The sequence below is a fragment of the Apostichopus japonicus genome, chromosome 8 (genome assembly GCF_037975245.1).
Source record: "Apostichopus japonicus isolate 1M-3 chromosome 8, ASM3797524v1, whole genome shotgun sequence".
NCBI classification, from domain to species: Eukaryota; Metazoa; Echinodermata; class Holothuroidea; order Aspidochirotida; family Stichopodidae; genus Apostichopus; species Apostichopus japonicus.
The window spans coordinates 28803332-28830761 of NC_092568.1; the positions used below are offsets into that span (position 1 = coordinate 28803332).

The window sequence follows — 27430 nt, forward strand, 5'->3', positions numbered from 1 at the left end:
GGCTGTATACGTTCGCGATATCTACGTAATATATTATAGGCAATCACCTGTGCGTGTACACCTGAGAGGGTGTTTGCTGCGGAAATAGGAGTGCTTACTTCAAGTCGCCTGTTTTGCCTATTTGCCTGCACTACTTCAATCACCATACTGATGCGTTCGAACAAGTGGTACTTTTGAAAACCAGATTTTTTACAAGAAGAAAACATCACATGGTGAGAAAAATTGAAAATAAGAACTACAAGGACAATGTATCAAAATCTTCCACCAGACAATTCCTTTAATAGAAAATATCAACCTTGGAATGACAGAATGCACACAAACACTTGCTGTTAACTACATTAAACAGAAAGCTTCTTATAGCATTAATAGAACAAGAATGTGTGAAATTCCTTTGTTTTACAGTATTTGGGTTGTTCTAATGATAGCATTAATGATATATAAAGGTGCCATACTTTGCTAAGACTGAATAGGGACAACATATTGATTGTCATGTCATAAGACATTAAAGTAATGCTTGGTCAGAGTGTCTGAATATGAAATAGATGTGCTCATGATACTTGAACTGCATTCAAGGCAGGGTTGTAATTGCATCTTGACCAAAAACATGTAATATTCACACGTTCTTGGCAAAATGTTGGTGCACAATCTAATAAAGCTAATGGTTCTGATATTTGTTGCATTCATCCTTAAACTTTTGTTTGTTAATTTTGTTAGTACTACCGGTTTATGACCGATATGAAAAGAAAAGTAGTTCTTCTCCTGAAAAATGTCTTGTTTTATACCAATGACTCTTTTCATGCATTTTGATTTCAATATGACCTTAAAAAAGCCATGCCGTAGCTATTTTATGGAGCTATTGACTCATTGCTTGTAGTATGGTGCAGTGGATTAAAATACTACCAGCTCAACTTTGATACTCTATAAATAGATATTCTGTTATGTATGTCAATGATATAAAATTGCCTAATTTCACTTCAGTGTGAGGTTGCCCAAGTGGGTGTACACTTGTAGCAGTGATCTAAATCTTCCCTGGATGCATGCATATCCCCTGACTGAACCATTCCCCCCCGACAATGGGAGGTTGGGGATGGGCCCCCTTACCCCCCTTCATTGCACATGCTACTGACTATATCAACAGTTTGCTATGCTCCTATACATGCAACACCTCATGAGCTCAGAATCATGCCTGTGCCAGTAATAACAGGCAGATAACTTTAATAAAGATGAGCACTGTATTAGAGAACCAACTTATCACACACACACATAAATAAGATTATACCCATATATGTTGTACGTCTGCTGATGATAGGAAGTCTTTGTAGAGCAAATACCACAGTAATAACCAGCCTGGCTCATTTGGGAATACTTCCTTGGTTACGGTACAAATGATATGTCATGTAGTTTTATTTAATTATAAAACCAGACTTTTACTGGTGAATAGTATTGGAAGGTCCCACTTCAACAATTGAACCTTTATAGATCGTGTTTAACTATTTCCTTCCTACAACCTTGTTTACAGCTGGGGTATAGCTAGGTCTAAACTATAAAGGCCAGCCTCTATTCCATGGTTAGGGAGAGGGGCAGGGATGGGGTAGGGTGGGGTGGAGGAATGAATTCAAGAGCAGTTTTTCAGGTATTTTCATCATCCTGTTAGTACAGTAAATCATCTCAGATTCAAGCAATTGTCAGCAGACTTGTAGTAAGTCTGTCTTTCTTGTTTTATAGCATATAACTAACTGTACCTGTACACCTCCCCCCCCCCCCCCCATGGATTTGTACCTGTAACTCATACTGGTGGCATTTTGAAAAAATTTGCCTAGGTACTATTGCACCGGTCTCATAATCACGATTAGAACCTTGTCCCGGTACTCATACTGGTGGGATTTTTATTTGTACTAGTAGTAATGCTGACATTGTGCTCATGTTTGAAGCCTGATTTTCACCAGTGCTCAAAGAATGGTTGCTCTGTCTACTGGCCAAAATTTCGGGTCCGGGAATAATTTATCCAGTATCGCTGTGCAAGATGCTATGAAAAATGTTCAAATTGTTTATGCATGGCCAAAGAAGTGTATCAGTCTTTCTTACAAATCATAGTATTTTATAAGACGTTAGATTTCGAACCTTCAAAACTGCTGAACTTAATTTGAACACTGATTGGTTACATGTCACTTCTCATAGACCGCTTTAACTGAATAACTTGTACTGGTACACTCAGATAGGTGAGAAAGGAAGTGTCTGAGAGTTCTTATCCTGCTTGCACTCTCTTGAACTTAATGGTCACAAGGCTGCCTGACTGCAAACAGGTGATGCCATGCACAGTATACAGAAACAGTTTTTTTTGTGTCTGGAAAGAGAAAATATTTTTGTGACTTTTTTCATGAACTTTTCAGTTAATAATTTGCTTTATAAAACTTTGCTTGGTTTTCCCCTCTGTAGATTGGTAGTAACCTAGCACAATAGTTATTCATTTTCTTAAGTATATAGTTGCTATTGTTTTTCCACTACACTGTAAGTGTTTCACTTGGACTGTATATACATATCAACCTATATGCTTGTATTTTAAAGTAACTTTTTCCAGAGCTGGTGCATGGACTTGATACAGAGCATTGTTTTGAATGTAAGGAATAGAATAACTGAGAAAATGTCCAAAACCATTTTCTTTTAACGTGATATAAACAAACAGAGCGCTCTTTGATGTCATTCAACACGATTTATCCTTGACAAATTTTTAATACATTGTAATCATGTCATGTGGGGTCATAATGTTGCATGTGAGGTTTGTGTGCATCTGAGGATTGGACCTAATGGGCTGTGTAGACTCAGTGGTCCAGACGTTTTAATTGATGAGCCTCAGATGACGTTTAAAAGTTTTTTTTAAATACATGCATCTCTAGGGTGAAATATATATCAGTACTTTAGGTGATATGTAGAAATACAACCTGGACGGAAGGCAGTGTTTTGTTTAACTGTCTAAAACAACATACAACTGCCTAACATTCAAAACAATTATGCTCTCTCAGTATGTGCACCCTGCAAAAGTTACTCGATTAAACACATTCATCTCAGGGTGAAATGTATATATAGTCTAACAGAAGTACTAGGTAATATATAGAAGGTAATATATAGAAATACAGCCTGTCTAAGCAGCATACTAAAATTATTTTTTGCCTATAAATTATCCCTTAAATGGATCTGGTCAAACTTCTTATTTTTCAGATACCGTTTTGTATCTGTTTTCACTTTTGCGCCATGACTTCTGTCGTATATGGTCTTATATTTTGACGGGGATTGCCTGTTAAAAGGAGTTGATTTAGTTGTTTCAAAAGGAATCTTTTATCACTTCCTTCTTTGTCTTTCATAGGAACACCAAGTTGATGCTATTCACCCTGGCTATGGCTTTCTTTCCGAGAGAGCAGATTTTGCCCAGGCTTGTGTTGATGCTGGAATCAAGTTTATCGGTCCCTCACCTAAAGTGGTCCATCAGATGGGTGATAAGGTCCAGGCCCGTCAGATTGCCATCAGTGCAGGTAAGAGGGCCACTAGACCCAGGCGCGTAGCCAGGAATTTGCCAAGGGAGGGGCGAACCTGTAGGCAAACTATCAGAGCCGTAGATTCTGCATTGAAAACTATTTACGCGTAGCACCACCAGATCTTGGAATTACTAGTGATATCATAAAAACATTAAAAAAAAAAAAAAAGATATGCTCAAGGGGGGGTTGCCCCCTTTGCCCCCCCCCCTGGCTACGCGCCTGTCTAGACCTGTGCGGCTATGAATTATGTGACCGACTATGGTTGCACTTTTTGAGAGGTTTGTTTGTCGGTGAAATTTGTTTCCATTGGTGACAAGGGTACTATATTAACTTCACTCCTCGCTTACCTGTCTCCCCACCCCCTTGGTTTTCCTCAAATTATCAAGTATCGGAATGGCTTAGGCAGAATTTATAATTTGATTTACCAAGGTACCAAAAGCTTGATGTGCAGGTAATATTTCTGCTGCTGATGATTTTGAAGACATTCACCTTAAAGTTTAATGTCTGGCATGCTGTTTCAAAGACTGAATGCACAGTGTCTGCTCCTCTGTCCAGGCCTGACGATGCTGAAAGCATTGTTTTATAAATGCCAGTATCAAACTCAGTCAGAAAATATTCTTTTAACTTCCATACAAGAAACAGTCCCTAATTCATAATTCAAAGTTCATATTCCTTATGAAAATCTGTTAAGATGCCTTGTAATCTCCAGTGTGAAAGTCTCTTGTTTTTCTGTTCTGCTTTCTATTGGTCAGCTAACCTACAGTATTCTACTGTATGCTAGACTAGTTAGATCCAGCCACTTTCATTAATGTTTTAAATTTTTTTTAAATTTTTTAGAAAGGGCAACGTGATAGAAAACTATAATTTAAATACAACCTGCGGTGATGTGAGTGATTTATAAGGGTGTTCTCTTTATTGGTCTACAACAATTTAATGGTTTGCTAATATTGATCCTCTGATGTCGTAGTATACATGTTATACATACCAATCTGTCTTTATACCAACCTTTCGTAACTGTGTGTGACACAACTCTAATGTTTGCAACCTCCAGATGTGCCTGTAGTTCCGGGTACAGACGGGCCGGTCTCGTCTGTCGCAGAAGCGGAAGAGTTCTGCGGACAGCACGGCTTCCCTGTCATGCTGAAGGCTGCCTATGGAGGAGGGGGAAGGGGCATGAGGGTCGTCAGAGAACAGAAAGTAAGTGGGATTTGAAGCGACGGCTTAAACTCAACTCAGTGCTGCCAGTTGTTAAAGATACCCCCTGGATTCCCCGAGACACGAATCTAACAACCCATGTTTAAACAATTTAGGATATTTGTTTTCCCAACTGCAGTTTTGTTGAAAGAGAGAAAAGGTATCTATAAATATAATCTGTTATTTGAGTCCACTTCACTTCAGATGGCAATGCGATTGAATCCGTAGGGTTTTGTACATAAAACAATAAGCCACCAGGTTTATTGAATGGGAAGCAAAATTTGCTGTATTTGGATTGAAAGGTTATTACTTGTTCACTAGAAGCAGCCAAATGGATTGTAATCATATAGAGATCTTTTAGATAAATTGAAGGGGGTGGGGGCAGATGGAGGGGCATCAAACTATGCATTAATAATATATGACTCTGCTGGATTGATGAAAGTTTTACCCAACAACAAATTCAGCTTGAAAATCTTGAGTATATGAAACAAATTTGGCCTCGTTCAATGGTGACTCAATGAAACAAATTTTATCATCCTGGTGGTAAAGTGAAAAAGTGAGTGGTTACCCATGGGCTGGATGAAGCCTTTGTACAGGTCATTCAAATCAAAAACTTGCATCATAAATGAACTTAAGTCCTGGAATGTCAGTGGTCATTCCAATTCAAGAATGTTCAGAGTCAGAAAGATGACCTCAGAGAGAAGAAATTATAAAAGTATCAGTATTGTGAGCAACAATTTTTGTTTTCATGATTGGTTAGTTGTGTTAATGTAAAGCATAAATTTCATCGAAGTATCAGTCTATTCAAATTACTCATAGGGGGAAACTTTAAGAAGGTCAAACCTTCAAAATGTTTTCTTTGTAATCAATGCCAAATGTTTATCAAGAGTGTTGTTTATTCTACATATCCCTGTTATTAGCACTGCACTGTAGAATTGTTTACTTTAGCAAGAGGGCTAACTTGATGGAAAAGAAGAAATTTCATCCTGATATTGTGATTGTAGGGAACATGTCAAGCCTGACAAAGATGATTTAGGCTGTTACAATAAACACTGGTTTGTGCATCTTTTAAAATGTAATGCTAAATGCTTTAAAGAAAATATTACCTAGGTTAAGTGTCAGGTCTACAAATCTTGTGAGTACAGCACCAAAAATCAGACAAAACTGCTCATAATTTAAGTTTTTGTCAACAGTAGAAATCAGTATCATATTTTTGCCATAGAAATGCAAACCGAGACTATGAATGATATGATACTTGTCAATAACTGTCTGTCACAAAGCATTTTTTTATTTAATTGTTAAAACTGATTCACCTAGCTATTAAAACTATGACAGTTTCATTGTATAACTGCTTGTTTTCATGGGTATCATCCTGCGCAGTTTCAAGTACTTGCTATGTAAATGTTGTGACATGTCTCAAAATGACTTTCAGGATCTCGCCGAGAATTTCCAGAGAGCTTCATCTGAAGCCAAGGCAGCCTTTGGGAATGGTGAAATGTTTATTGAGAGGTACATCGAAAGTCCACGGCATATAGAGGTTCAAATCCTTGGTAGGTTATCTTAAAACTTTTCTCAGAACTTTGATTGAAAAGAATATCCACAGTCTATGTGAAGTAAATTTCCGAGTTTGTGACTAGAAACTTTTGCGAATTAAATTTCCAATTCCCAAAGGATTTACAAGAACAATTTGGAATGGCATTTGGTAAATGTTTGAAGGAATAAGAGCGATGGGAATGAAGAAAATAAGCAAGAAAGTTACTTTTTTTAAATGCTCATCTCTGATTTTTATCCTTTGTGTTTACACGTACTGCAACTAAACTTCCCCAAGTCTTGCCGTATATAAATCCCATATTTTTTTTACAAGTTAACAGTTTTCCTAACCAATCACACTCCCTAATGTATGCGGGGGTTGTGTTCAATTGTTGACACTCCATGCAACACATTTTGTTGTTGTTCTTTTATGAAGTTTTTTATCCATAGATCTGTCATTGTTATGGCTTCAACCTCAATTCTAGAATGATTTCATATGTATTAAAACTGCTAGTTAAAGAAATATGCTGTATAGTATTATTATGATACCCTTGTGGCATTTTTCAAAATGTGACGTTACTTTGCACATCTCACTTCCTCTCCAGGTGATAAGTATGGGAACGTCATCCACTTGTTTGAGAGGGACTGCTCTGTGCAGAGACGCCATCAGAAATTGATTGAGATAGCACCGGCCCCGCATCTCGATGCCGCTGTGCGCGAAAGGATCAGTGCGGATGCGGTCAAGCTGGCCCAGTCGGTCGGCTACCAGAATGCTGGTACCGTGGAGTTCCTGTTGGATGGGAACGGCAACCATTACTTCATAGAAGTCAACGCAAGACTGCAAGTGGAGCACACAGTCACTGAGGAGGTCACAGGGTGAGTAGTGTAGTCCTTGAACTGTAAATAATGCAACAGAGATGTAATCAAAATGTAGAGATAATGCTCTTCACATCTTGCAAAGTTATTCAAAGTGTCTTCATTGTTAATTATGATTTGCTGTAAGAAAACTTAGATTACTGGGTTAAGGATAATAAGAAACCAGCGGTACTTTTTGGAATTCCTTTCCAAAATTTTCCAAAGATATATAGGAACATTTGTCGACCAAGTCATAGGTTGGAAGTCAAACTGTGCAATTGTCAAAATAACTCTTTTTTATGTCATGATAATCATTTATTTGATTTTAAATATGGGTCATGTTGTAACTCATCAGTGATGTGTAGCTTGATGAACGTGTTATTTATCCTTTTTTTCCTATTCTAGGGTCGACCTGGTCCAGTCCCAGATCAGGATAGCGGATGGCCATTCCCTCCCTGATCTGAATTTGACCCAGGAGAAGGTGCATATCCAGGGTAGCGCCCTTCAGTGCAGGATCACCACAGAGGACCCAGCCAAGGCCTTCCAGCCAGATACAGGTAGAATAGAGGTACTGAATTCTCCTTCTCTGAATAATGCAACCTGAAAAGTCACTGTGGAAAACTTAGTTTCTAGTATCACGCTCTAACAATAAACTGTGGTATTTAACGTAAGGTCCAGTAGAACTATAACAACAATATGGTAAACTTATTGGTGAGCATTGTTCGTAACCCGACTTTTCTTTATCAAGAATGACATTGTCTTTACTTTTGACAGGTATTCAGAAGTGGAGAAGGTATGGGCATCAGAATCGATAGTGCCCTTGGATTTGCGGGCGCCCTGGTGTCGCCTCACTATGATTCACTCCTCGTTAAAATCGTCGCCAGATCGAGGGATCACGAAAGCGCCGTGAAGAAGATGTTGAGGGCTCTAGCAGAATTTAGAATTCGTGGAGTCAAGGTAAAATAGCAACACAAGCTAATCTACTTTGGACTGTGTATTAGTTAAAAGATTTTCTGGTTGGAGTTTGTACCGAAGGGTCGCTAAGAAGTAGCTGACCTAGCATTTTACATAAGGTGATCAAGTTGGTTCCACTCGTGATATGAATATTCACAAATCAAAGATGGTAAAAGTGTTACCCTGGATATTTCGTTTTGACTCAGTATGTCTACGATTTAAGACTGTTCCTACGAATCCAGTGATAATTTGATACTTGCAACACCTATGTGTCATTTTCTACTTGACACATATATGTTTAATGTAAAAGTCAGATGGCCTGGCCTGATGTTTTGATTCCAGCAGGATCTTCATCATAGGCTGACTGAACAGTTTTGTTTTCCTCTGACGAAGATCCTGCTAGGATCGAAATGTCAGGCCCCTATAACTTGTAGATACTTACCTACACAGGCTTTTTGCAGTAGATAACCAGTTTAGTAACAGTTTTTTCTCTCTGTGACATATAAGTTAGGTGCATGTATGATTTGTATGCCTGTAGAATGTTTTGCATGTCAGATTTTTCATAGTGTGTTTAAAAATGCTGTCAGTTGGGATAGTTTTGTGAAAGTACAAAACTCATACAGAAAACCAGATATTTAAACATAACCTCCATGAAGTTACTTGAATAAACATTCTAACATACACGAATAATTTCGATTCTAAATTATACCTTTTCTTACCCTTTATGTTTTGGACTTTTTCTTAGCCAAGAGCCTACATTTGAATTGAGTTTAGCAAGTTGATTCTGACGTTTCTATTTTCAGACTAATATTCCATTCCTGGAGAATGTTTTAAAACATGAGCAGTTTGTAACAGGCAAAGTAGATACCTCATTCATCGATGAAAATCCTGATCTAACTCAGAAACTTGTCCCGGGACAGAACAGAGCTCAGAAATTGCTCTATTACTTTGCTAACTTGATGGTCAATGGACCGTCTACACCGCTTGCTACAGGGTTGATGCCAGCCAATGTGAAGCCCAGTGTTCCACCCCAAAGAGGTATACTGGGATGCCATATGCGTGTGTTTTAAGCCTCTTTTACTGGGGAAGTGTGTATGGGGGAGGGGATGGGGGTGGGGGGTTGGAAGAGAGAGATACATGTTATCATATACTATTGTTCACAAGTTTCCATCATGGTTCATTGCGGCAGTTGTTGGTCATTTTTTGTTTTGTAAATCCAATTTTTTTTTTTTTTTTAGCCAAGGCATAGATAAAGATAGAATGCAATTTGCTCTCTTCTATTCTGTTTTAATATAATGGTATGTAAAACAAACAGCTTCAGTCATCTTCATATTCCTTGTAAATGGGTATTATGTTAACGAGATCACCCCCCCCCCCCCCCTAAGTCAAATACACACAATTGCAGCTTTGGACATATCTGTGGTTTTCCCTTGATTGCTTGTAAAATTGATATGACTGAAACAAATGTGAACTCCTTGTCAATGTTTAATCTGATTTGGTGAAGTCTGTCTTCCACATCATTTTCCCTCCTGTATTTGTTGCAGGACATGAACTACCACAGGGATTCAGAGATGCATACGTCAAGGGTGGTCCGGAGGCATTCGCCAGAGCTGTCCGCCATCATAAGGGACTCCTTTTGACAGATACCACCTTCCGGGATGCCCACCAGTCGCTCCTAGCAACCAGAGTGAGAACCTTTGACCTTAAGAACATCTCTCCTTTCGTCAGCCAGAATTTCAACAACCTCTTTAGTGTTGAAAACTGGGGAGGTATGTTGCATTTAACTCAAAGATTGATTTTAAGATTAGGTCTGCTCTGTTAATAATTTTATTGTTTCAGATTCTTTTTTGTTTTTGTTTTTGTTTTTTGTTCTTTTTTTGCTCTGCCATTTTCAGTTTGTTTTATTTGTATCTGTGTAACACATGTCACAGTTGTTGTTGTATGTACTGGTTTATATCTGCAATATATATTTTTGTTTTGATATGTGAAAACAAAACCAAAAATTGTTAGCAAATGAATTTTTATTTGTAAAACTGCCTCAAACATCTTCAAATAGTTTCAAAGGAGGTATAAAATATTTGGCAATTATTTAGAAAGAGTATTACATGCAGCTGCTTGGGTGAAGTTGGGTCTGTAGTGTTGGCTGTGTGTCGAAGTGTTTGACTTGAAGTTTTTGACTTAAATTGTCGTACATCGTAAAAGATATGTAACAAACGGCTGTGGATGAGAACATTAGTAAACAGTTCAGTTGAAATTCACATCATCTGTTACCATGGTTATTTGATTTCTGGGGCCATTCCCCAAATGCTATTGCTAAGATCATATGTTAAAGCTTCTGCAAGCTTTCAAGAGAATTTTTTTTAACATTGTTCGATCAGGTGCCACATTTGATGTAGCGATGCGGTTCTTACACGAATGTCCTTGGGAGAGGCTGGCAATACTCAGGAAGGAGATACCCAACATACCATTCCAGATGCTGCTGCGCGGGGCCAACGCTGTAGGATACACTAGCTACCCAGATAATGTGGTCTTCAAGTAAGTTTGTATAAGCTATGTACTTAAGATCTTATTAAGAGTCTGAAATGCTATCAAACTGAATAAGAGTGCATTCTTTTCCCAGTTGAAGTACTTAATGTGAGCATTACTTGCAAGTTTGTACTGTCAAAATATCTGTTAAAAACAACATCTGAATCCAAGTTGTACCCTTGAGCCGGTCAACCAATCAAAAGTGGAAATACATTCAAGAACATGACAACATGTTTATTTCATTTTTGCCTTCAAAGTAGGCCATTAGTATCTGCCCCTTTGCAGTGATGTCTTCAGTTTCATTCGTAGTTACTATCACTGTGATATTTGTTCATGTCGATAATGAATATACCTCAAGCTAGAGATCCTGATATTCTCAAAGATTACCTTGCTCTTAAGAAATATTTAGTTGTGACCTAACAATTGAACAGTAGCCGGAGATTCCAATGTACATTTGTCATTTTCACTCCCATTAGAGTAGTTCCAGCATCTGACCAGTTATCCAAATTTTGAAGAAGACTAAGACACCTCCTTTTCAGCATCAGCACGGAAGCATGTTGTACATGGTTGTTCAAGGCAGAAACAAGTTCAAATGCCCAATTCATAACCTAGAATGTTGCCAGACAAATAATGCTATAACGATGAATCAACAGTTAAAAGTTTTCATTTGATATAAGCACCTGCTGTTTTAATTTGTAGGTTCTGTGAACTGGCTCAGAAGACAGGCATGGACGTATTTAGGGTCTTTGATTCGTTGAACTACCTACCCAATCTCTTCCTGGGCATGGATGCCGCAGGAGAGGCGGGCGGCATCGTAGAGGCCGCCATCTCTTACAGTGGAGATGTCTCTGATCCATCCAAGACTAAGTACACCCTAGGCTACTATATGGATTTAGCGGATGAACTGGTCAAGGCAGGGACTCATGTTCTCGGAATCAAGGTTAGTTGGACGACATGGTTAACATCTTTCAGGAGGTATCCAAGGGATATTCAGCATTTGGTATAAAATCATTGTGTGACTGTCATTAGGTGTGTGATCCTTGAATGTAAAGTATCCCTGGAAACCAAACACCTACAAACTCTCTCTCTCTCTCTCTGGCTATTATACAAGGAATATCTTGTATAGTAATAATGCTATGTGACTGCCTTTAGGTGTGACCCTTGAATGTAAAGTAAACCTGAAAACCAAACACCTACAAACTCTCTCTCTCTCTGTGGCTATTATACAAGGAATATCTTGTATAGTAATAATGCTATGTGACTGCCTTTAGGTGTGACCCTTGAATGTAAAGTATCCCTGGAAACCAAACACCTACAAACTCTCTCTCTCTCTGTGGCTATTATACAAGGAATATCTTGTATAGTAATAATGCTATGTGACTGCCTTTAGGTGTGATCCTTGAATGTAAAGTATCCCTGGAAACCAAACACCTACAAACTCTCTCTCTCTCTGTGGCTATTATACAAGGAATATCTTGTATAGTAATAATGCTATGTGACTGCCTTTAGGTGTGACCCTTGAATGTAAAGTAAACCTGAAAACCAAACACCTACAAACTCTCTCTCTCTCTGTGGCTATTATACAAGGAATATCTTGTATAGTAATAATGCTATGTGACTGCCTTTAGGTGTGACCCTTGAATGTAAAGTAAACCTGAAAACCAAACACCTACAAACTCTCTCTCTCTCTGTGGCTATTATACAAGGAATATCTTGTATAGTAATAATGCTATGTGACTGCCTTTAGGTGTGATCCTTGAATGTAAAGTATCCCTGGAAACCAAACACCTACAAACTCTCTCTCTCTCTGTGGCTATTATACAAGGAATATCTTGTATAGTAATAATGCTATGTGACTGCCTTTAGGTGTGACCCTTGAATGTAAAGTAAACCTGAAAACCAAACACCTACAAACTCTCTCTCTCTCTGTGGCTATTATACAAGGAATATCTTGTATAGTAATAATGCTATGTGACTGCCTTTAGGTGTGACCATTGAATGTAAAGTAAACCTGAAAACCAAACACCTACAAACTCTCTCTCTCTCTCTGTGGCTATGTTACAAGGAATATCTTGTATAGTAATAATGCTATGTGACTGCCTTTAGGTGTGACCCTTGAATGTAAAGTAAACCTGAAAACCAAACACCTACAAACTCTCTCTCTCTCTGTGGCTATTATACAAGGAATATCTTGTATAGTAATAATGCTATGTGACTGCCTTTAGGTGTGATCCTTGAATGTAAAGTATCCCTGGAAACCAAACACCTACAAACTCTCTCTCTCTCTGTGGCTATTATACAAGGAATATCTTGTATAGTAATAATGCTATGTGACTGCCTTTAGGTGTGACCCTTGAATGTAAAGTAAACCTGAAAACCAAACACCTACAAACTCTCTCTCTCTCTGTGGCTATTATACAAGGAATATCTTGTATAGTAATAATGCTATGTGACTGCCTTTAGGTGTGACCCTTGAATGTAAAGTAAACCTGAAAACCAAACACCTACAAACTCTCTCTCTCTCTGTGGCTATTATACAAGGAATATCTTGTATAGTAATAATGCTATGTGACTGCCTTTAGGTGTGATCCTTGAATGTAAAGTATCCCTGGAAACCAAACACCTACAAACTCTCTCTCTCTCTGTGGCTATTATACAAGGAATATCTTGTATAGTAATAATGCTATGTGACTGCCTTTAGGTGTGACCCTTGAATGTAAAGTAAACCTGAAAACCAAACACCTACAAACTCTCTCTCTCTCTGTGGCTATTATACAAGGAATATCTTGTATAGTAATAATGCTATGTGACTGCCTTTAGGTGTGACCCTTGAATGTAAAGTAAACCTGAAAACCAAACACCTACAAACTCTCTCTCTCTCTGTGGCTATTATACAAGGAATATCTTGTATAGTAATAATGCTATGTGACTGCCTTTAGGTGTGACCATTGAATGTAAAGTATCCCTGGAAACCAAACACCTACAAACTCTCTCTCTCTGTGGCTATTATACAAGGAATATCTTGTATAGTAATAATGCTATGTGACTGCCTTTAGGTGTGACCCTTGAATGTAAAGTAAACCTGAAAACCAAACACCTACAAACTCTCTCTCTCTCTGTGGCTATTATACAAGGAATATCTTGTATAGTAATAATGCTATGTGACTGCCTTTAGGTGTGACCATTGAATGTAAAGTAAACCTGAAAACCAAACACCTACAAACTCTCTCTCTCTCTGTGGCTATTATACAAGGAATATCTTGTATAGTAATAATGCTATGTGACTGCCTTTAGGTGTGACCATTGAATGTAAAGTAAACCTGAAAACCAAACACCTACAAACTCTCTCTCTCTCTCTGTGGCTATTATACAAGGAATATCTTGTATAGTAATAATGCTATGTGACTGCCTTTAGGTGTGACCATTGAATGTAAAGTAAACCTGAAAACCAAACACCTACAAACTCTCTCTCTCTCTGTGGCTATTATACAAGGAATATCTTGTATAGTAATAATGCTATGTGACTGCCTTTAGGTGTGACCCTTGAATGTCAAGTAAACCTGAAAACCAAACACATGGTCAAGTCTTTCTTTGGCTATCATAAACAGTATTGTAAATACTATATGGCTCTTCCCTCTGAGTAAATGAAAAATACCTGTAAACTTGCTTCCAGCTGACAATTCTTGACTCTTACATCGGTACATACCTCAAATCTCACCTGTTCAAGCCTCCTTTTTTTTAACTTGTCTGATAGGATATGGCTGGATTATTAAAACCTGAGGCCACCACATTGTTGGTGACTGCACTGAGAGACAAGTACCCGGACCTTCCCATTCATTTACATACTCACGATACCGCTGGGACTGGGGTTGCCAACATGATAGCTGCAGCCAGGGCAGGGGTCGATGCAGTGGATGTGGCTGTAGATTCCATGTCGGGGATGACCTCTCAACCTAGTATGGGAGCGGTTGTAGCTGCACTAGAAGGCACTGAATATGACACAGGTGAGATTAATCCCTCCTGTAAGTCCCTCTCCCCTCCCCTCACCTCCCCTCGTCATTATTCCTCCCCTCCCCCTCTCCCTTATTCCTCCCCTCCCCCCTCTCCCTGTTCTACAGCAATGTTTAGTCTTCAGATCTGTCAAGTTTAAGATTGCAAATTCACTTCACGAGAAGATTGAGTATTTTAAATAACCGTGTACTGTGTGTTGTGTCTTCAAGTGATAGGTAAAACCTTCAATATCTAAAAACATATTGTGACCTTTTGAGCAAATTACCCCAGGAGGCTGGCAATACCCATATGATCATTTTTAAACATATTTTAACCAGTTGCTGCTAATTAATTGCCTTTGGTAAACTTTCTGTTGATCAATTGCAAAATACTGCTGAAAAATGTGTGGAACAGAAAGCAGTGAACATCTTCAGTAAGTTAGTTCTATTTGTACTAAGTTTACAGAACACAAACTTTACATTTTCTATGTGTGTCATATTACTGCAAGCCATTAGACATCTAACCAACAGAAAGGAGCTGATTTATACTATATTACAATTTTATTCCCTACATTGCATATGCTGTTGTTGTTGTTGTACATTAGGCATACCCCTGGAAGAAGTATTCAAATACAGCGCCTACTGGGAGACGGCCAGACAGCTTTACGCACCGTTTGAGTGCACCACCACCATGAAGAGCGGAAATGCTGACATCTACAGGAACGAAATCCCAGGAGGGCAGTATACCAATCTGCAGTTCCAATCTTTCAGTCTTGGACTGGGAAGCCAGTTTGAGGAAGTGAAGAAAGCCTATGTGGAAGCAAATCAACTACTTGGGGATATTATCAAGGTAAGGAGGGTGGAGGCTTTCAGAAAGTGTAGGCGATGGGCTTTGTAAGCTGTCAAGTACAGAAATGATACGCAGATCACTCCAATGGGGTCATGTGACCTGCGCTTCAGGATTCCTATTCCTAAAGTGAAAAGTTCTGAATATCCATAACTTTCATATATAGCTTAAAGAAGGTCACAGTTTGCACAAATGACAACAAACATCTCTGTCCCATCAGGTCAATAGATACCACAGACTAAGAGTGGTGAAAATGGTGATGAAAAACTGCTTGGATGTTTGTATTTGGTTCCCACAAAGATTAGTGTTTGGAATAGAGCATGCTAAGAGAGCTGGAAGTTGTTTCACACCTATTATGCATTTTACACAATATGCAACAAAACAGCATTTCCAAAAAGGAAACAGAAATATGTTTGACCATGAGACTAATATGAACTCAATTTGTTTTTGACAGTTTCAAACAACACAATGTCAATGGTCATATGTTGGAACCAACACAAGCTTTAGATTGAGAAGTTATTTAGTTCCTCAGTAAGGTGGACCTTATGAGACACATGTGTTCGTGGGTTTACCTGCGAGTTTCGTTGTAACAGTGACGTCCAGTAGTGTGATGAGCGTCCATCCTGTAGATTCGTACCAAAATTCAGGTCAAATGCCAAAGTTGACATTTACGGCTTCATAATTTCTTTATCTCGCTCATTCAGGTTACTCCTTCCTCCAAAGTCGTCGGTGATCTTGCTCAGTTCATGGTCCAGAACAAACTGAACGCTCAACAGGTAGAGGAGCGAGCCGATGAATTGTCCTTCCCTAAATCTGTGGTGGAGTTTTTCCAAGGCTTGATCGGCCAGCCATATGGAGGTTTTCCTGAGCCTCTTAGGAGTAAAGTAAGGCAATAGCATTTCTAGGACAACTTTTGGCTTATTAATAAAGAGAAGAAAACAGGAGAAGAGATGTGTGACCATGGCTGTTGGACTGTTGTTGATGTATAATATTCCTATTTGTGTCAGTCTTGTTAAATAGGGATGCACCGGGTATCCGGTCCGGCCGGACTATCCGGCCGGATAGTGAGCAATTATCCGGTTCCGGTTCTTCAAAATCTGGCCTGAATTATTCCTTAAAAAGGTGTTGGTATTAACTTAAGTCAATGTAAACTATTTCCAAAAATTGATAAAAACATTCAAAGTAAGGAAAAATTAGGTTTAACATGTTTAATTTAATTTTCTCAATGGTCTGACCCACTGTTTCTAAAGATCAACCAAAATAATACTCCTTGTTTCATACTTCTACTTCTTATTAATGATTTTCTTTTGTGTAATGGAAAAATCCGGTTCCGGCCGGAGGATTTCATGTACTATCCGGCAAAATCCGGTTTTGGCCGGATCCAAAAATTTGGATCCGGTGCATCCCTAGTCTTGTAGAACCCTCCTTAGACCTAAAACATTAGTCCGCACCAGCACTGTCCTTTCCTTTCCTTCAAATGACATTGTTTTCCTCATCCCTCGTAAAGCGGCATATTTGCCTAGTATACTACAAAAATTATACAACTATGATGGAGCCAGTCTATTTGCATGTTGAGGTTAAGATTCATATTAATGCATTTTTAAGAGTGTTCTACCAGATTGAAGCAACCTCATGGTAAAATGGAGAGTTAAGTGTTGCTCTGAAAAGTCCATATTAGTCCAAACTCATTAAAATGCTAATATTCTGTTTCAATGTATCGAATTATAAGGTTTGCATTTCATTGGTCTCACCTTCTATCAGATAATGTTTTGACATTTCTTTGTAACTAACAGTCACCTCGGTCCGTTTTCCTGATTGTTTCATACTCTTTCCTTGTTCTTAAAGGTTGTGAAACAGTTACCTTCCATGGATGGCAGACCAGGTGAAACTCTCCCACCGTTAGATTTTGATGCCCTCAATACCGAGTTGACGGAAAAGCACGGTACCTTCATCAGTGACGTTGATGTCATGAGTTCTGCTCTCTATCCTAAAGTATTCGACGACTTTGCTAACTTCAGGAAAGAATACGGCCCTGTGGATTGCTTACCGACCAGGCTATTTTTAGTCGGTCCAAACATTGCAGAGGAAGCAGTGGTAAATATTCCATTAACTGTCTGACAGTCTTTATTTGGACCCACTTATTCAAACACGAATTCGTATGAGGCCAATGGTCTATGCAAGAAGGATAAACAGCTCAGCTCAGCTGCTAATGATACTTGCACCACAGTGTGCCATATATATAAAACAACTTCTCCTTCACGATCATTTCGTTTAAAGCAATATATATATATATATATATATATATATATATATATATATATATATATATATAAATATCCTACACTAGCTGGGCAATTTGAAATCACACACCAAATGTAAACACCTGTGATTTTTAGCACACCTAAGTTTTGTGTGGAGTATGATCTTTAGCACACATGGAAGTTTTGAAAAAGACAAGACCTAGTATGGTGTATTTTAGGTTGTATTTTGTAATTCATAGCTTCTTGATATATTAAAACAGCAGTGACTAGACAGTCTTTAATTAAATTTACAGGTTGAGATTGAGAAAGGCAAGACACTTCACATTAAGTTGTTAGCTATGGGTGAACTGAACAAGAAGACTGGAGAGAGGGAGGTGTTCTTTGAGCTGAATGGCCAACTTAGGTCCTTACTCATTAAAGACAAGCAGGCCTTGAAGGTAAGTCTTTAAGAGTTAAAGAGTCAAAGGTAAATGGTAAAGTTAATAAGATTGAAGGTAAAGCTGAAATAGTAAAGAAAGGGTAAATTAAGAAAGTTAAGTCTATAGTAAAGAGTGGACCCTTCATATCACTGGCATATGTATTTGGGTATGTGGTGTAGAGTGAAGGGAGGTGTGAAGGAAGAGGCTGGAGGGATATAGGGTGAAAGGTAGTCAGCAGTTTAGGGCTACATATTTTGCAAGCACTCACACATTGAAGATTTGATGGTCATAGGCAAAAGAAAAGCTCAGTAGTTTTCAGTTTATCATTGCCTAACCTGAGAAGAACTTTGACAAAGTGAACTCAAATGTGGCCTTGTTGACTTTCTACTTAAGTTTCATTATTTCTGTAATGGAATGATTATAGCCTTTAATCATGCTAGGACTGGTCCACAGGGTTCTAAAACGCCCTTTCATCTTGTGACATGGCACGTAACACCTTTACATGGATGAAATTTTGCTTACAAAGTGTCAATCATGTAGTTTAATTGATAACCTAAGTTTTTTTTAGATTTCACATATTCATATGTATGCTCTTGGCTTGCTATTGATATTCGCCCTACATATCAATGCCATATCAGTATTGCATACCATCTTCAAACTAACTTTCACTTCTGCAAATATGGAAGCAAACAGTATATTTCTCTTAAACGTTTGATTTAAACTTTTTTTTTTTTTGTGATTTTGTTTGTGTTCTCTTAGGAAATGCATGTTGCACCAAAGGCACAGAAGGGAGTGAAGGGTTCTGTCGGAGCCCCCATGTTGGGTGAAGTCATAGATGTGAAGGTCAAGCAAGGTGACAAGGTCAAGAAAGGTGACCCTCTGGTGGTTGTCAGTGCCATGAAGATGGAAATGGTGGTCAACGCTCCCATCGACGGAGTAGTCAAAGAAATGGCAGTGAGCAGCGGCTCACATGTGGAGGGAGACGATTTGTTGGTGTTAATAGAATGAGGAGGGAAGAGATGGTTATTTATATGGACACAGCAATGTGGTGGAAGGAAATGACAGGTACAAGGACTGACATGACTATAATCAGGGTACAAAAGCGTTGTTACCCATGGCAACGAGTGCACCCAAACTGATTACATTTAGACATCAGAAACAGCCATGTGTAACCTTTTCAAGACAGTTGAAGCCTGTAAGTGGTAAGACAGTTATATATGTGATAGAGATTATTGTCAGGAACAAGATCCACAAACAGGTAACAAAAAGGTTATTCCATCTGGGAGATTCTTCAGACATGAGGTGGAAGACTTGATCAAGTCTAAAAGGTGCCATTTATCAAGCCACTTGTAAATCAGTGGTGTTTGTGGTTCTTTATTTTATTGCAATGTTATCTTCCTTTTATGGAGATGGATCTTGCAAGTACTGAATCTAAAATATTGAACCTCATAATAATAATGACATAATAAATGGCATTTGGTTTCACTGTCAACAGTGTTAGATTTATTTTACTTTGAAAAGAAGAAAAGAGAGAGAAAAGAGCAAAAGGTTTCAGATCCAAGTGGCAGTATGACATCACAGATTTACAAAATAACAGTTACCAGACCAGACTTTAAACTAGGATATCTCCCAAACGGAACAAGATTTTTCTAAGCTGTATGGGGGAGTTGTTCATTACAAAGACCGCTTGTCATATAAACCAAAGATGATGCTTGGGATAGGTTCCCCTTTAAAGTTTGGTCATATAGATTCAAAGGGGTCTTAAGTGACTTGATGAATCTCAACAATTTGGGAATAAATTTGATGTAACCGGAAGAAGTGTAAAAGGGGAACGAAATCAGCGTCAACCCCTTTGACCACAGGAATATCAGACGAGGTTTGATGTTTGGAAGTGTTATTCAGAGGAAGGGGTAAATTCAAACAAAGTGGTCACTGTCTAAAATGCTTTAAAGTGTCACACACTTTACAAGAGGTATGTGATTTACCATGATTTCATGGTGCTCGCACACCTTATGGGGACAGCTATCTGTTTGCGGCTGACTTTGAAACAATGAAAAGTTTTTACTTTCTGTGAACGGCATTGGTTGGATTGCCATGAATGGACAGCTTCATCTCTCGATGGTGGTGCGTCAATGTTCTTTCATACATCTACAGAATACAGAAAAATGGACTGGCAAGATAAATAGTAAACATACCTGGCAAAAGAACAAAGAAGTTTTTGGCTAGTTTGCGGTATGAAGCAGTGGTATCAGCATTACAGCGATAAAACACATATAACAAAAGCTCATATCACACAAGCTTTACTATAATTTGCAAGTCACTTTTCTGTTGTTTATTTACTCATATTATTGAAGCTTTACTGTAATTTGGTAGTTGGTTTTCTGTTGTTTATTTTACTCATATTATTGAAGCTTTACTGTAATTTGGTAGTTGGTTTTCTGTTGTTTATTTACTCATATTATTGAAGCTTTACTGTAATTTGCTAGTCGGTTTTCGGTTGTTTATTTACTTATGTAACAAGCTTTTCTATGATTTGCCAGTCGATTTTCTGTTGTTTATCAACTCATATAACTCAAGCTTTTCTATAACTTGCCAGTTAGTTTTCTGTTGTTTATTAACTTAACATAGCTCAAGCTTGACTATAATTTGCCAGTCACTTTTCTGTTGTTTATTAACTTATATGAAAATATGTAATTTGATAATGTTCTCCACATCTTCAGACTTTTACAAATGAACTGCAACCACAGAAAAGGTATAGCGTACCATTTAGTCTCAAATTTCAATTTGTAAAAAAGTAAATGGAGCATGAGAAAATGACTGGGAAATATTAAGCAAACTTGAAAGGAGCAATGAAACTGTAAAGCATGCATTAGGTTAAGAATCTATTGAAATGCGGTTCTTTTTATTTATTGCAAGTTATTTAACTGTGATAATAATTTAAGCAATATTTATTTGTTATTAAAACTGGGTACTTAAAACATTCATAAAGTTATGAGTTTTGGTGAGACGACAGAACGTATAATAATAAGTAAGACAGTTGGCATTCGATTCCCTCTGGACATTTCAAGGTAATGTTGTTCTATTCATATTTCACTAAAATTCGTAAACTTGATCTCATGGTTCTCATGTTCCAGTTTTAAATTTCTAGTAAGCTTCATTCAGGTATCTCATTGATCAGCCGCAGCATGGATGACTAAAGATTGTCACTATCCTTAAAATATAATCATAATGTGTCCATTCTGGTTGGCAGTCTGTTATTGCAATAAGTTTTGGACATCGTTAGAAGTAGTCATGGCAACAAGGACATGTGCAGCATTGTAGAATCCTCCTAACGATTTTTGTAAAGCTCCTATCTGGAAGTCTTGTGTATGTAGTGACTTTCTTCTTTTTATGGGGAAAGGACTTCTGGTGTTTTCTTTCCTTCCTTTTCGTCTGGGATTCTAATTTTTTCTTGTGTATTTTATAGCTCCCCGTGGGAATTCAGGCTGATTCAGACTTTTGCTGTTTGCATATTGCTTTGTATGTAGGCAGTTATTTGTAGTTTTAATATAAGCAAGACATTTTTGTACATATTTCAAAAAGAAACACAGAAGCTTCATTTCATTCCATTGATATAGTTCAGGCAGAACGTTGTGGAGCATTGATTAATATATCCTCCAGAGTTTGTCCGTAGCCAGTGAGAAAATTCTCTGTATTGCAAATTATTTAGACTACTGGGCTGTTGTTATCATTATCACCGATTTCATGCTGCAGGAGGCTTTGAGCAAAGTCTTTTTCGGTGAATATTTTCTCATCTCCTAACTTCCTATGTGGCATGGGTATACCTCTCCTCTGTTGGCCCCCTCTCATGTACGGGTTCCCCGATCTTTGGATTGTAAAAGGAAGGAGAGGTTACCCAACAGACAGTGATATTAAAGTTGTTTTTGAAGGAGGGTAAGAAAAGACTCTGAAAAGATTCAGATGAGGCATAAAGAGAGAGTCAGATTCAAAGAGTTAGATTCAGAAATGATCGTCAGATACAACTCAAGTCGCAACCAAGTCTTGTGCGGTAATTTTTTTCCTAAACGTGTCTTGTCTTGATACCTTTAAGGCAATCTTCCGTTTAGAGCTGTGGCTGTTTTGGTTTCTCTCGCAGCATGCAAAGAAATGTAACCAGGGGATTTGTTCATTAAAAGTACTATGTAATGACGACAGAATTTGGTTTTAGAGTATTGTGAAAAATTTTAAAAATTAATTTAGGTGTAGGAAGACAAAGCCATTCTACCACTGCTGAAGTTATTGTACAAAATTATTTCCAGTACTCCTAGGAGAGTCTCCATTGGGAGTTGGAACCTGAGACATTTTGCAATGATTTAAAGGGGTTTAGTTATCATAGAAGGGTTGTTTTATGACATGAGGTTGCTCTTATTTTCAGGGTATTTTAGTAAACATTCCTGTCTTGTGTGTATCTTGCTTTTCTTAATAATGTAGTAAGATAAAAAAAAAGCAAAATGTTTTTGAAAGCATATCTGTGGAGGAATTTTTTATATTTTCTGGTAGGGTGTGTTGGGAGTGGGTTAAAATTTTGTGTGCCTGTAACTTAGCAAATTATGTGAAGTTAACGGTTTAATCAGTTTATCTTTCATGTTGTATGTGTCTTAAGTCAATTCATGATGTAAAGTTTGTCTTCATCATCATATTGTATGCTTTTTTAATTTGGTTGAGATAGAGGCTGCTTTTAACATCAATAATTGAAGTTTTGATGTCATTTTGTATTTCTTGCAAACATTGCTGCAATCATTATCAAGAAAGAGTCCTAGTTTTCATCTTTTGTTTTAAGTCACTTTTCATTATCACTGCAAATGTGAGATTTAGAAGGCATTATGAAATGAGATTCCCAAAAAATACACCAGTACTTTATATTCTTCATGGAACTTTTTGCCATGTCGAACATGTTGTTATCTCTTTGATGTTTCATCCATCTTTGTAAAATTTATCGGGCCTAACACTTCAATCCTAGCAGGATCTTCTTCATAGACTTTACTGATATGAAAACAGGTGAAACTTATTCAATAGACAGATGACACTAAGGGGTTAATCAACGGTCTAGCGTGTGCGTTACTTACAGGATTAATGCACGATCGGGGGATAATGCAAGCGATGCACGAGGGCGGAGCCCGAGTGCATCCAGCGATAGCATTAACACCCGGAGTGCATTAATCATGTGAGTAACGCACGCTAGACCGTTGATTAACCCCGTTCATTCATACACTACCATTTGTGTAGGGGAAAATCATAAAACAAAACATTTTTGGTTACATATAACCAAAGATTTATTAAAGTGATGCCCCGTAATTTTACCGTGCGTTACTCACAGGATTAACCATGGTCAGCTGACCTGAATGGACCAATTGGATTTAGGAATCTTTACTAAGTATGAATGAAAAACAAGTTAAGTGTATAGAAACAATGCGTATAATTAGGAAAGTTAATGAGCAGTGAAGTGAAAGGAAGTAGGTGGTAGAAGGTCTGCTGGAGATGAGCAGTACAGAGAGGTATAACATAGCATCATTAAGAGCCTTTCTCATCTCTTACTATTGAATATGTTCAATTAAAGGCATTTGAAGACTCGCCCCAACCGCGTGCCGCGCTCTGAAAAAAAGTTAACTTTTCGTTGCTTGCAAGTGAAGTTTTCTGCTTGTCGCTACAAAATGCAGACAGTAATGAAACGCGATACCTTGTTATCTTTAGCTGGACCTGAGATGTCCATCGCTGTATCGTTTGTTACTGTGCTGTGGGTAGTGACCGCAGCTGTATGTACTGACTGTACACCAGTGTCTTATTACTGAATGAAGCAAGCTGTGTGCGTATTTTCTGGGGTCGATGGTGGTGTCTCACACTTCTGTTAAACCTCATTCGAAACTAGGTCAGATTACCGGCGTTAGACGTTTCTTTGTGCGCGAGTCTTCACACCCTTTAACTTGGCCCTCCATCTGTCTTCTTAAATTGTCTGCCAGGATTTGGTTTATTCTTTCTCTCTGTTGTTAGAATGGGTAGGGGGGAGGGGGGGGGAGCACTATAGAGCCCTCTTGCTAATCTATGCTTAGCTTTTTAAAGTAGATAAACAGTTTGTTAACAGTTTTTCCTTCTCTCTTGGTGTTGCCCAATTTTCTATGTAAATTAATAAGACTTCCAAATAACAATATGTGTAGTCTATAACTGTATTGGTTATTTTCAAAGGTTTTCGTATCATTTACTTTTGGCGGAATGACGTCTTGAAAGGTGGAACAGCTGGCGCTGGTGTGTTTCTTGCTAGCAGCTGCTTGATATTACATAGATGTATGTGTAGCATCTCATACTTTTGTGGTTTTTTGAAGAGATTCTGTCCATTCAATGTTGCATCATAATATGTTTTGCTGTTAACAATTGTAATCAGAGAAAGAGATTCTTGTGTATAACTGATACATTAATATTAACTGATACATTAACTGATACATATTAACTGATGCATTAATAATATTAGTTGGAGATGTACACCTGTTTGTATGGACTTTTCTTCCAGAGATTCTGGTCACTGCATGAATGCGGCCATCATAATACTCTAAATTGTTAGTAGCTGTGACCATTTATTTATATTGATTTCCATTGATTGTAAGAATCCGAAATGGTTTTCAAAATGAAAAGAATATGATGATATTAGCGTTTCTTTACTCAAATGTGTGGGCTTACCACAAATCCTTGAATGTGTAATTGCATCATAAATTTTTTGGCCATACTTTTGTTTGGCATTCTGTATGGAAATTAAAAAGTTCATATGCTAACATATTTGACATAGAATTCTCTATTGTTTTCCTTACACATTGCAGGAGTGACAGAGAATGAAATTATACCCAAAAGTAGTGAAATTTGTTCTTATTTCATTTTCAAATATATATAACGGGTGAGTCGGCAGAGAGGATATACATTATGACAAAGACAACTGACCTCTCTCCTGTGACAAAATTACAATTGCAAATAAACAAGAGCTTCATTTTCTACAACCACTACAACCCCCCCACCCCCACCTACCACTTTCCACCTTTGTACCACAATTGCTTTGTGATAGATGACAGTTAACATGCTAATTGCATGCATGGCCAACTTTTCAAAAACACTTGATGATCCAATTGAAAGTGTTGTTCAATTTTATATCGTGAAACGTTTTCTAAAGTAATTTCATCAAATACATCTGCATATTTAACCATGATTTCTGAGCTTGCCAGATATCAAGTTCTGCTCTGCTGATTATTTTATAGATAACATTTTGTTTGATGTCGATTTGATGAAGGTCAACCCTTTCTTCCAACTCCCCCCCCCCCCAACCACACATCAAACCAAGGTTGTCTCTCTACATGAAAGTGACAACCTGTTCAAGTTAATTGTTTAATCAATGTTCATTCCACTAGTATCCTATCTCAATTTGCATCTCAGCTCCTACAATGGTGTTCAAATTCTGTTTGTGTTGCATCTCCCACAATTTCTCATCCAATCGAATAATTCACCCAAACTCTCGTTCCTTTTGAGTCCTGATCAGCGTATATAGTTACTTGAAAGTGGATGCACACACAGGCCCTATAAAAGTCACATTTTTCCAATTTTCAAGACAAACAAAAAATTGGAATTCATTTGACTAGCTCGACTGTTACACAAAGTAAACAATGAATGGCTGACGTATCCCCAGGCACCATTCATCAATGAAATAATGAATATTAACTTTACTACGCCCTCTATAATTAGGCTAGCGTCTGTTTGGGTGTCTAGCTGTAGCATGAGATGTTCTTGGTCTGCATTGCTTCGGTGGCAGACGAACCGTAGGAGGAATTCTCCCTTTGTTTCAGAATGTTGTGAGGTTATAATCCACACATTGCATGAGACCCTTACCTAAGTTTTGGTAAGATTAAGATAACGATCCCTTTTTATCCTGCTCAAGTATTTGGTTGATTGCTTTACAATCTAAAGATTGCTATACCTTTCCATGTGTTTTGCAGTTGGTTGGTTGGATCTTGTTACGTTAGGCTGTACATTGTCACCGTTAATATTACTGTGCAGTTAGCGTGCACTGAAAGCGCATACATCGTAATTTGTTATGGTGTACATTGTGCTGGCGCTCCCAATGCTATACAAACACATCCAGGTATAGGCCTAAGCTACATAAGGGTACGCTAGGCCCGTACGCCAACAACTGCGTAAAATGTTAACCAGGCCTCCTCAGGTGCCACGTGAAAGCTTTTCGTAAATTCGTAATGCTGCAGTTGAGGGTAAACCTACATCAAGCTAATATGGTTGGACACAGGATGAGATGAATTGCAAGATTGAGAAGCAGTTCGGCCAATGTATTGTTAGGGCCTATACCACTGGCCCAGGCCTATGCTATATTTCAAACACCTTTGCTATCATATTACAGTGCATGGGAAGAGATAAAACACATCCATACCGCTAATAAAATGGAATGCATATAACATCTCTGTAAATTAGATTTTGTACATTGGGGTTTGAAACTAAAATCTGCTAACCGTGGTCACATGCCCAAAAAATTTAGAATGTTTCCAGCAGGCATCGACAAATATTTTAAAGGTGGTTGCCATTTGGCTAGTGTGACAAAAAGTCTTTGTACACCCAAAGAAAGTAATGAACGTGGTAAAACTTAACGCAGAAACAGTTCCAAAGAACAGCAAAAATACCCACGAAGGTAGCTTGGCTTCTGTAGCATTTGGGCTTCTGTAGTATGTGTGTAATCCTATATAGCATCTCATTGCAAGTTTGAGCCGCTTCTCGATTAGCGACTGCACTTTTTCCAGTTATATATTCTTGCCTATTTAAATGCCAAATGAAAAACTAAGGTTGACAAAGCATCGCAGCCTGTGTTGATTGGAAATCTGAAAACTCTTAACAATCTTGACTGTGAATGACAGCAATCTTGTCTCAAAAATCCTTCAATTTTTGTATTTTTGCGAATTATAACCAACAGCATGTAGAAAATGCCTCAATAAAGAATTGAGGAGGTGTCTGGCCACCTTAAGTATATTGGTATTCTGACATGCAACCTTCTTTTCTTCACATTTTTGTGTTAACGAACCTTCTATTATTATACCGTTGTCAGTGTATGGTACTGTGAAGCCTAACAACTCAGCAGTTCCATACTTTGTCGGTGAAAATGTTTTTACCAAAATGACAGATAAAAGTGTATTGTGGATTTGATTTTCTGCATTATCAGCTCTAAAGGGGTCTTGTTACACTAACTTATGAATTTTAATAGCATGGAACTGGGATAATAGTGGTTACAAGTTACAACTTGTTAAAAGGTTTT

The 27430-nt window shown here is 38.0% G+C and overlaps 2 protein-coding genes across 8 annotated transcripts in view; both read left to right on the forward strand.

The window, feature by feature from the left end:
* Window positions 1–24909, forward strand: part of LOC139971462 (pyruvate carboxylase, mitochondrial-like) — a 44637-nt gene extending 19728 nt beyond the window's left edge. For all 3 annotated transcript variants that reach the window (XM_071977952.1, XM_071977954.1, XM_071977953.1), the window contains exons 5-20: window positions 3362–3527; window positions 4582–4727; window positions 6157–6274; window positions 6860–7130; window positions 7515–7677; window positions 7884–8066; window positions 8867–9101; window positions 9608–9832; window positions 10442–10598; window positions 11289–11529; window positions 14344–14593; window positions 15184–15428; window positions 16130–16309; window positions 17271–17519; window positions 17980–18123; window positions 18865–24909. In XM_071977952.1, coding sequence (XP_071834053.1) covers window positions 3362–3527; window positions 4582–4727; window positions 6157–6274; window positions 6860–7130; window positions 7515–7677; window positions 7884–8066; window positions 8867–9101; window positions 9608–9832; window positions 10442–10598; window positions 11289–11529; window positions 14344–14593; window positions 15184–15428; window positions 16130–16309; window positions 17271–17519; window positions 17980–18123; window positions 18865–19113 — 3222 coding nt within the window. In that variant the 3' untranslated portion in view covers window positions 19114–24909. The remainder of the gene's footprint in view (window positions 1–3361; window positions 3528–4581; window positions 4728–6156; window positions 6275–6859; window positions 7131–7514; window positions 7678–7883; window positions 8067–8866; window positions 9102–9607; window positions 9833–10441; window positions 10599–11288; window positions 11530–14343; window positions 14594–15183; window positions 15429–16129; window positions 16310–17270; window positions 17520–17979; window positions 18124–18864) is intronic.
* A 947-nt stretch (window positions 24910–25856) lies between these two features.
* The window catches only part of LOC139971468 (poly [ADP-ribose] polymerase tankyrase-like), a 57436-nt gene continuing 55862 nt past the window's right edge, over window positions 25857–27430 (forward strand). For 3 of the 5 annotated variants that reach the window (XR_011794393.1, XM_071977961.1, XM_071977964.1), the window contains exon 1: window positions 25857–26014. The gene's annotated coding sequence lies outside the window, so the exon portion shown is untranslated. The remainder of the gene's footprint in view (window positions 26015–27430) is intronic. The other 2 variants (XM_071977963.1, XM_071977965.1) reach the window with 1 other exon arrangement.